Source organism: Elephas maximus, chromosome 21, assembly GCF_024166365.1.
Source record: "Elephas maximus indicus isolate mEleMax1 chromosome 21, mEleMax1 primary haplotype, whole genome shotgun sequence".
NCBI lineage: Eukaryota > Metazoa > Chordata > Mammalia > Proboscidea > Elephantidae > Elephas > Elephas maximus.
The window spans coordinates 69,229,147-69,240,319 of NC_064839.1; the positions used below are offsets into that span (position 1 = coordinate 69,229,147).

The 11,173-nt window shown below is 40.9% G+C and overlaps 1 protein-coding gene across 1 annotated transcript in view; it reads left to right on the top strand.

Annotated features, from left to right (window-relative positions):
• The window catches only part of GALNTL6 (polypeptide N-acetylgalactosaminyltransferase like 6), a 1,356,076-nt gene extending 1,351,803 nt beyond the window's left edge, over positions 1-4,273 (top strand). The window contains exon 13 of the mRNA XM_049864011.1: positions 3,986-4,273. Coding sequence (XP_049719968.1) covers positions 3,986-4,153 — 168 coding nt within the window. The 3' untranslated portion in view covers positions 4,154-4,273. The remainder of the gene's footprint in view (positions 1-3,985) is intronic.
• Positions 4,274-11,173: the final 6,900 nt, after the last annotated feature.

Below are 11,173 nucleotides of genomic sequence, written 5' to 3' on the forward strand. Positions count from 1 at the left end.
CCATTAGGTTGTAAGTATACCATTAGGTTATAAGTATAAAAAAAAAAAAAAGTATAGAACCTAATAAAATTCAGTGTAGTCCTGGGAATGCCGCAAAGCGTCCCACAGATGCCACTCAAGTCCACAGGCCTGCTTTGAAGAGGTGCCCCTGAAAAGTCCTGCTCACACCTTTCACGGTGTGGACTGATCAGCTGGTGGCAGATGTCATTTAGTCTGACCTGATTTGATTATGAATGGCCCGTACCTTAATCCTGGATCTGGATTTTTGCTTTCCCTGCTCAAGGATTTCTAGTTTTCTTAGGCATTAAAAGAACAAAAACAAAAGAGGATTCAGCCAGGGAAGGTCAGAGGGGTAGAAAAAGAGATGCAATTCACCGTATGACATTTTGAACAGCCAGAGTATATAATATGCTGTCCCTCCAGGCTGAACAAAGAACAGTCTAGTTATAAGCAAAGAAAGAATGTCCCCCATCTTCCCTTAAGGTGGATTGTTATGGAACAGCAAACTTGCCAAAGCACTTAGTCTATTCCAAAGAAAAACTGCATTCGGCTCTGCAACATGAGGGGTAAGATTGAAGGGCAGAGGAGTGAAGGGCTGTCATAGAACAGGACACATAGTCAGAGAATGATGATGCGATTCACTGACTTAATTCCAGCCAAATAGCCTCAGGAAGGACATTTAGTAATCTAAAAGCTTGGCTGAGGAGAAACATAAAGATGGTCGCTTTATAGCCCAGACCCCAAGGTCAAAAGCCAAAACCGTATACTCTGGTAAAGACTGAAGATGCTCCCATCAGCTTCATCTCCGGGACCTGCTGGTTACTGCAAAGATAAGGGTGAGCAGAGCTCAGACCGTAATCAGGAAACAGTCCGTCTGTTGGTCCACTGAACATTGCTGACAGTCTCTAGTTTGATGCCCTGTCATTTGTCTCTGTCCCCAGTGGCTTTTGGAATAAAATGTTCATTCAATTTTAGGGCTAGAAGAGGCCTTAGAGATTTATTTAATCCGCCTCCTCATTTTACTGATGAAGCTTCTCAGCGGTAGGTAGGTTTAGGGAAATCAGTTCTTCACCTTTTAGGAGAACATGAAGTACAATGACAGAAAACACACCCTGGATTTTCCAGGGTAGCGCAGAATTTGCCTATCCTGCTTGGTTGTCCCCCATGAGTATGCCTGAGTTTGCCGGAGCCTGTGTTCCAATGTGGGATTTGGAAACATATGATCACCTTATGGTTCAAAAAATAATTTTCAGAAAGTCCAGTTTGGCTTTTGCATTCACACAGAGGTACATGAGCTGGCAAAGGAAGGAGACTAGAAAATGTGTTCTACTCCTTTTTTAGTCTCAGTTTTTTAGCCTTCATGGAAATCCGTGTCTGGGGGGAGAAACTGAGCTTCTGAAGGCCCTTGCTTGAGCTACTGATAAAAGCAACTATAGGAAGAAATGCTGAGAGTTAGGAGGAGAAAAGTAGATAAATGTACATGGAATGAGGTGAATTAAAATTTAACTGCTCACGTGAATTCTTCTGACTCTAACAGCTGAAGAATACTTTCGCGAAACTGATCTAAAATATGTTAAGCCCCTGTGAGTAAACCAGAGTCCCTGGGCAATGCAAATGGTTGATGCTAACCTAAAGGTTGGAGGTTCACATCCACCCAGAGATAACCTGGGAAGAAAGGCCCTGATGATTTACTTCTGAAAGGCCGCAGCCATTGAAAACCCTATGGAGCACAGTTCTATTCTGACACACATAGGGCCGCCATGAGCTGGAATCAACTTGAAGGCAACTGGTTTTGGTGGCTAACCTGGTGGAAGTTGAGGGATATGGAGAGTAAAAGACACAGAGAAGGAAGAGAGGAAGGTGACAGATGAGATATCGGCCCAAGGAGTCACGGTGACTGTTAGAAGGAGCTGGGATAGAGAGCATCTGTGACTCCAGCGAAGTGGGGTAAGCTGAAGAGCACACATTCCTTCCTCCTAGAATCGGCTCCCACCCCAGCCCACCTTCACCTCAGCAAAGGAGAGAGTTCCTCAGGGCCTCCCTTGGGGTCAAACACTAGTGGATTGAGTGAAGCAGGGGGTTAAGGCAAAAACCCCACAGAAGACCATTCTACTCTGACACACATGGGGTTGCCATGACCAAACAACTGGTAAGGAGATCTTAAGAGCCTAGGATATGCCCTCTCTGTGTAAGGAAAGCAAAAGCCCCAATACACACAGCAAACTCTGCCTTTAAAGACAGCAGAAAGGAACAGTGAGCCTTTGTACTAGGCAGAGCTCTTTGTTTACACTGAAAATAGAAACACGCAGGCAAAATTGCCAGCAGGTTGCTTTTCCCTTTCCTTATTCTTGCTTCCTTCATACAGTGCTTAATTATGCAAACATCCGGACCCTAAAGGACATTAAATATTGGTTGATGGCGTCTTAAAAAAAAGAAGCCCAGCTGCACAGTGGTTAAGTGCTCGGTTGCTAACCGAAAGGTTGACAGCTGAAACCTACCAGCCACTCAGGAGAAAGATATGGCAGTCTGCGTCCATAAAGATTACAGTTTTGGAAACCTTATGGGGGCAGTTCTGCTCTGTCCTGTAAGCTCACTATGAGTCAGAATCGACCCCATAGCAATGGGTTTGTTTTGTTTTCTTTTCTTTTGTTTTGGAGTCTTAAAAACCAGGAGCAACCCAGAAATGTTTACACAGAGTGCTTGGGAAACTCTTAATTCTAAAAGCATTGTAAGTTTAGTATCTTTCAGTTAAAGAAAATAATGAGAACCTCTAAACATTTCCTAAGCTAAATAATAAAACATCGCTTGATTCTAATTGCTTGATTCTAAAATTTAAGCAGTGATTTGGGGACGTTTTTGCATGTTATTGTGAAAATTATTTTTCCCAATTCTGTGGAATTTACAGTATGGTGAAAAACACTTTTTTTTTTTTTAGTTTATCCATTGTAAGAGATAAAAGTGTGTTACGAGTTAAGGAAAGATCTTTTTCTCTTAGGATGAAGTTCCTTTTTATGACTTGTTAATAGAGTGTGTTCAGATAGCAAGGTTGCTCAGTACTTAAACTTCGTTTCCTGGTAATATCTTTCATTCACAGAGCTCTATCTTTACCACGCACCTAGCAATCTGCTTCCCAAAGGTCACAGCTTTGAAAACCATAAGGAGCTGCTTTACTCCGCACGCTGGGGTCTCCATGAGTCGGAATCCACTAGATGGCAACTAACAACAACAAGAGGCCTGTTTAAAAAAAATGAATGCTTCCTTCTCCATTTTACAGAAAGCAATGAAAACTGCACCTCATGAAGACCTCTAACGGGAGTAAAGGGGTTGAGAAAAGACAGAACCTCAAGCACTAACAAATTTGAACTTGTACATTCAGATAATTGGTGTGCTTAACTCAATGGCAACAGGTTTTTTTCACCTGCCCACACCCCTGTGTGCACCTCAGTAAGACAGATGAACACCTCATGCGTTCGGTTCCTCCTTCTTTGGCATTTTCCTTTCCCTTCAGAGGCTCAATATGAGGGGAGGGAAAATTATGACTCTTCTTGTCGTGTGTGTGTCTCTGTGTGTGTGTGGTTATAGTTTTTTTATGTGCCTGTCCTCAAATAGCTAGATCATTTGCCACTCAACAAACAACCCCATATACTTATTGTCTTCAAAACCCAAGCATGTAGCAAAATGCTTACCACACAGTAAGGAATCAATATGTCTCTTTTTAAAAAACGAATGAGTGGATAAATATTTTTGTCTCTAATTGAACTTGCTGGGAGGTCCTACATGGTGCCAGTGGGTCCTAGGATATTGTGTTCCGTGTTGGCAACTCAACCTGCTATTGTTTGATTTGGGAGTTGGTGTATTTTTTACACCGTGAATATACACTGAAATGCAAACCGGGATGTTTTACTTCCTCTGTATACTTTGGGCTGTAACCATTCACCATCCATTATGTCATCCTTTTCTTTTCTTTTCTTTCTGATCCCTCCAGGACAGGACATTATTCCATCCTGTGAGCAACAGCTGCATGGATTGCAATCCCGCAGAGAAGAAAATTTTCATGGCCAGATGTGACCCTCTATCTGAGACTCAGCAGTGGATTTTTGAGCATATTAATGTGACTGTTTTAGAAAAATTGAACCACCATGCCAGCTCCTAGAAAGAAAGAAGAAAGGAAGAGCGATTGCCTATAGATTACAAAGTCTTGGCCGGCATCTGGGTCGAAGGAGTCAGGAATAACATTTCCTAGATCCAGGAAGCCTGGTTGAAGGATGTGTAAAGGCCATGTTTAAGTAGGTTGTCCTGAAGAACTTCCTGCATCTGGAAAACTTGGCTGAGAACCTCACCAGCTGCTTCTGAGAACTTGAGACTAGCAGTTCCCTTGCTGGCCAAGGGCAAAGATTATTTAGGGACTTTTCAAAACAACTGCTGAAATAAATCCTAGAATTTCTCAGGTCAAATCCTGCAGTAGTGAGTAGCTATGAATGGATCCTATTAATTGGGTGGGAGGGGTGGGTGAAATGGAGTGCATGACTGCTCAGACAGCCTACAGATACCACAGGTTTAGGACTAGATGCAAGGGGTGAGCTGTACTCTTTTTGGTGCCATTCTCTAACTAAGAATGGGTTAAGCAGGTTTAACCCTTGAAGTGCTACAGATGATTTTAGAGTGCTCATACCCTTCTCTGTTCTTTTACTTTTAAACAAGGGCGTGGTATCTAAGGACTTAAAATGTAAACCTTAAATTGCATAACGAAATGGACTTTCCGGGTTCCCATTCTTTCATTTACGGTTATCATTTTTTTTCTTTTAGAGCAGAAGTAACTCATTGCTCACCAAGTTCATTCTCCATCGATCGGCTGAAGTCCCAATTCAGTTTCCTTGTATGAATCCAGTAAAGTAAACTTTAAAAAACTATGCTACTAAGTTACTCCAAAGAGAAAGATTTCACAGAAGCAGCAAAACCATATAATGTTTAGGGGAAAGATTTCTCTAGGAAATCTATTTTGACTTTTTTATTATTTTTAAAATTTTAAAAGCTTCATGTTTGTCCAGTCATAAATTTTATTAAGGGCAGAAATGGACTGAGATTGGTGTAATTTCTTTAGGAGATTCTTAAACCCAAATAAACCTACACTCCCAGCAGTATGTGAAAAGGCTTTGTTCAGTTCTGTTTCCTGGGTGTTGGGGACTTGGAAGTGGTTTTGTTGGTTGGTTGGTGGCTTGGTTTTTGTCTGTTTTAAATTATTGATGTTGATGATATCGTTGCTGCTTTGTATGGAAGCGCAGAAAAGGAATTCCCATTAATAAAGTGCTTCAGACGCCATTTTATGTCACCGGGGCAATATTTCAGGTGTGAAGAAAGGAATGATTAGAAAAATAAATGGAACATTTAATCCTTAAAAGAATTTTTTTCTTTACTTTTCAATAATGATGGGTTTGGAAAATTAAACAATAAAATAAATAAATAATGACAGGGTTGGGGGAGGAATATACAGATGGTAAGATAAGTCCCTACAGGAAAGAACCATATTCATGATATATTTCTCCAATTTTTCAAGTAGAAAGCAGTTTTTACTTTCCTCTGAATGTTTGTTTTTTTTTTGTTTTTTTCAACCTCGATTTTCCTATTAATAAAAATGTATACACCATCTCAGATAGAGAAGCATTGAATTTTAGAACTGGAAAATCTCTCGGAATCCAATCCCCTGGGTTTTACAGACAAATAACAGAAGCCCAGAAACTCTCTGAACCCCTAGTCCGATGCTTTTTCTACTATGGCGCTTTGCTTCTCTCTGTTACCCAGGGGGCTCTGTCTATAACTCTGATTTACACTCTGCCTCCCCGGGGATGTCTACAAGGGGCACAATTCACTTTCAGAAACTTTAATATATGAAACTTCTTCTTCAAAATGTTCATGATTTGGTTCTCTCCTTGAAACCTAATCAAAACCTCCAGTTAAACTACCCCGCTAATAGTTGGGGAAGAGTTATTTAGTTATCTTTACTGATTTTTCAAGCATTCTTTTCCAGAACCATTCTTTTTAAACTGACAGTCACAGAGATATTTTTGGGTAGGTCAAGAGATTTTTGAAGCATTCAAGATGGGGAAAATCAATAGTGAGAAATTAACTTGTGTGTTGAACAATTCTAGAGTGAGAGAAAATTTATCTCAAGTGCCCAGAGAACAATTTGGGTGTAGACTTAGATGAGCCTATAAAAATTATGTCATTAAACAGTTGACTGCTATTTACAATTCCACCAAAGAGTCAACCCTGAGTTCCGTACCCTGGCAAGTCCAGGTTTGAAATGATCTTTAGGAGGCTGTACTTATGTGAAGCTAGCCATAGCATGTTTGCTACTACCCTTTGAGAAAGCCTGCATATTACATCATTTTGGCGCAATACCAGAGATCAGTAAAGACTGGTCTCCTAATCTCAGAGGGGCCTGTCTCTCAGACCTAATCCTCCCTCTGAGTAAAAGGATATGACACACACATACACAAAAAATTTAAAATATGTTAAAATAGAAGCTTGAGAGATCAAAAGGTCCCTGGGGGGTGCAAATGGATAGATTGCTAATCTAAAGGTTGGCAGTTGGAACCCACACAGCAGTACCACAGAAGAAAGGCCTGATGACCTGCTTCCATAAAAGACTGCAGCCAAGAAAACCCTACGCAGCACAGTTCTACCCTGTAACACATGGGATCTCCATGAGTCGGAATCGACTCTATGGCAATGGGCTGGGTTTGTTTTTTTGTTTGTTTTGTTTTTTGTGTTTTTGAGACGCTAAAACCGAAATTAAAACTTCCAACTGCCAAGCAATTGTCGAATGTGTGCAAATGGGAAACATAGAAATAGAACAAAGGGAAGCCAAAATAATCTAACCCCAAGCAGAAGGGCTAACACTGCCAACGAGGCATATTTGTCTTTCCAGTTCCACTGAAGATTGGAGCTCTGTACTCACTCCAAGTGCCACCTCTACCGTTCCAAAAAGTATAAAATTGCATGTTTGTGCATTTATTGGGCAAAGAGGACTGAACGGTTCTTGGAAAGATTCTCTTTCCTGGAAATAACATGACTTGGAAATTGGACAGTGGAGTACTGCCCTACACTTTTATCAGAATGGGAGGGAAACTATCATAAAGTTAATCTGGCCTCGAAAATTGCTATTCATAATAAGAAATGGTTTTACCAGAAGATAGAAAATCGTTGCTTTTTGAAATCTTTTCTATGTATTTACTGAGAAAAGACTGTACTGAAAAATAATTGTAAATGAATTGTGGGATTTATGCTTTTTTTCAAGGCCGGATAAATACCACGACCATAACAATGTATTGGCTTCTGTATCTACTGCTCTTTAGTTAAAAAAAAAAAAAATTAATATAATTACATGACTGTGTCTAAATATATTAATTATATCAGAGGTCTCGGTGAATCAGGCAAGTACCAGGATTATTTTGTGAACTGACAAAGAGAACTTTATACAATAAATGAATAACATAATGAAAGTGGATTTATAATCAACGAAAATGTGTTAGGCCCATTCTGTTCACAGTCTTGCAAAATATAAAACCAAGGCCAACACTTGACACCATTTCCCTTCAGGGGCAATTATACATTTTCAAAGGAGACAACAGCTGAAAATCAATAAACTAGAGGATATAAAAATGTATTTCAATCAAAGAAGTATCTCCATAAGAAAACAGCCAAAAGGAATGTTTTATTGGGAAATCTGACACTGTAAAGTTCGTGGCAGACCCATCAAAGGAGCCAGTGACACTTCAGTTACAACGTCTGCTGGTCCAGTCACGGAAGGGCATCCACCAGGGTGACAAAGTCCGCTGGTGCAGTTACGGAAGGGCACCCACCAGGGTGACAAAGTCCACCGGTGCAGTCACGGAAGGGCACCCACCAGGGTGGATACTCCTGACCCAGAACTTCACGTGAGTTCTGAGCAGAGTGGGTGCCAAGGTGGTGACAGACCCCCTGTTTTTGACTTCCTGGGCAGTTCCCTGGCCCCCAACACTGCTAGGTTGTTCTATTCAGAATTCGAAACCATACTAAAATGTGACACTGTGAACACTGATATATCCTTAGGAACCAGTTTGGTGAAATTTCTTTAGGCTTCTTTTCTTGGCAGAGATATAAAGCTGTGATGCTTGGACATAAACAGGTGCTGCTGGACATATGCTGAAAGCAGGCATTTTATATAAATCCTGAGAAAGAACACCTCAAAGGGAAAATTTCCTAAGGGATTCTCTCTGATCCTGGGAGTAGATACAAATGGCAAGTAAACTGTACCCCTAGACATGGAGTGCATAGAATCCTCTCCATTCGCCTCATCAACGAGTTCTACCCTTGCTGTCATAACTCTCAGACAACTATCTGTAATTACTCCCCAAGTGTGCAACTGTGGCTGAGAACACTGAAGCATGACAAGTGGCCAGTCCTCCCACACAGTCAACACTGGAAGATGGTCCTTTGATTTATGCCCGTAGCCTTTCCTTGCAGAATTGGCAGCTGTTTGCAACTCTATTTGGTAGACTTGACATTGACCTGGAGCTTTTATTCACAGTCACTCATCCCTACACTTAACACACCAGAGTGGTACATCTGGTACTGTGGCTTCTCAGCAGACGGTGGATCAGACACATGTTGATACTTCACTTCAGAGAAGCCTAGAAACACTTCTGCCGTCCCTCCTGCCTGAAGTTGTGTCCTTCAGCTCAACGTACAGTAACCTCCCAGGATTCCACAATCCTCCACTTTCCACATTCCCCTGGTCCAACAAAATGATCCGGCCTCAGTACAGAGAGGCTGGTTACAAGTCAGGATCTTACTGGTAATGATTTTATTCTGGCAGTACTCATCTTGGGGAACTAGGTGACGTACATCCTGGATTAACAGGGACTGTCCCGTTTTATGCTTTTTGTCTCAGGTAATTATTAACAGTGTCCGCTTTTACTCTTTACCAGCTGAGGGCAACTGGTTATAGGTATTAATAAGCAAAGAACGTTTTACCTTTCCCTAGTCAAATATGAAGTTAACAGGTAAGTGGAGCGTGCATACTAGTTGCTATCAAGACGATTCTAACTCATGATGCTCCCATGTGTGTCAGAGTAGAAATATGTTCCACAGAGTTTTCAAAGGTTGATTTTTTGGAAGTGGATCACCAGGCCTTTCTTCCAAGGTGCCTCCGGGTGGTCTCAAACCACCAACTTTTCCTTTTGCAACAGAGCACAATAACCATTTGCACCATCTGGGCGCTCCATTAATGCCGATAAAACTCAAATCAAACCTATTGCCATTGAGTCAATTTTTACTCAGAGCAACCCCATAGGACAGAGTAGAACTGCCCCAAAGATTTCCATGGCTGAATTCTTTCCAGAAGCAGACTGGCACATCTTAACAGCTGGCGAGCTGAAACCCCCAACATTTCGGTTAGCAGCTGAGTGCTTAACCACTGCGCCACCAGAGCTCCTATAATAGTCTACAAGATATCAGCTAGTCTCACCCCTTCCCTTCAATAGGACCAGACTAAAACTAATTATATTTGATAATTGTCCATTGCATTTACATGATTGTTTACAGGTGGCTTAATGGAGGATTTTTAATTAAGAGTTCATATATCTGACATAAATATTTTTGTTGAATTAAGATAATTCTAATTTAAACATTTCTGTCATGATTTTTGGATCTCTAGGTGGCACAAATGGTTAAGCCTTTGACCACTAACCGAAAGTTTGCAGTTTGAATCCACCTAGAGGCACCTCGGAAGAAAGGCCTGACAATCTCCTTCTTAAGGGTCACAGTCATTGAAATGCCTACGCACAGCTCTATGCTGAAACCTGAGGGGTCACCATGAGTAAGTAGGCGCAATGGCAGCTAGAACTGGTATCATGATTTTTTAATTTATTTAAAATCAACTAAGTCATTTTATAATTTTCTGTGAAAAAAATAATAAATCCCCAACATGAAGACTATTAACCACATTATTAATTTTCAATATATGGTAAGATATGTGTGTGTGTGTAAGTATGTTGTTGTCGTTAGGTGCTATCAAGTCGCTTCCAACTCATAGTGACCCCACGTACAACAGAATGAAACACTGTTGGGTCCTGCACCACTGTGTTAATCCATCTCATAGAGGATCTTCCTCTTTTTTGCTGACTGTCCATTTTACCAAGCATCATGTCCTTGTTCAAGGACTGGTCCCTCCTGATAACATGTCCAAAGTACGTGAAATGAAGTCTTGCCATCCTCGCTTCAAAGGAATGTTCTGACTACTTCTTCCAAGACAGGTTTGTTCATTTTTCTGACAGTCCACATTCAACATTCTTCACCAACACCATAATTCAAAGGCATCAATTCTTCTTCAGTCTCCCTTATTCATTGTCCAGCTTTAGCATGCATATGAGGCAACTGGAAATACTATGGCTTGGGTCAGGCATACCTTAGCTCTCAAGTGATATCTTTGCTTTTCAACACTTTGAAGAGGTCTTTTGTAGTAGATTTGCCCAATGCAATATGGCCTTCCATTTCTTGACTGCTGCTTCCACAGGCGTTGACTGTGGATTTAAGTAAAATTAAATCCGTAACAATATCCCCCTTTTCTCCATTTATCGTGATGTTGTTGGCTGGTCCAGTTGTGAGGATTTTTATTTTCCTTACGTTGAGGTGTAATCCATACAAAAGGCTGTGGTCTTGGATCGTCATCAGTAAGTCCTTCAAGTCCTCTTCACTTTCAGCAAGCAAGCTTGTGTTACTGCATAACACAGGTTGTTAATGAGTCTTCCTCCAATCCTGATGCCACATTCTTCTTCATATAGTCCAGCTTCTCAGATTATTTGTTCAGCATACAGATTGAATAAATTTGGTGAAATGATACAACCCTGAATCCTTTCTTGATTTTAAACCATGCAGCAACCCCTTGTTCTTTTCGAATGCCTGCCTCTTGGTCTATGTACAGTTCCACGTGAGCACAATTTAGTGTTCTGGAATTTCCATTCTTTACAATGTTATTCGCAGTTTGTTACGATCCACACAGTCAAATGCCTTTGCATAGTCAATAAAACACAGGTAAACATCTTTCTCGTATTCTCTGCTTTCAGCCAGGATCCATCTGACATCAGCAATGTTACCCCTCATTCCACATCCTCATTTGAATCCAATTTGAACT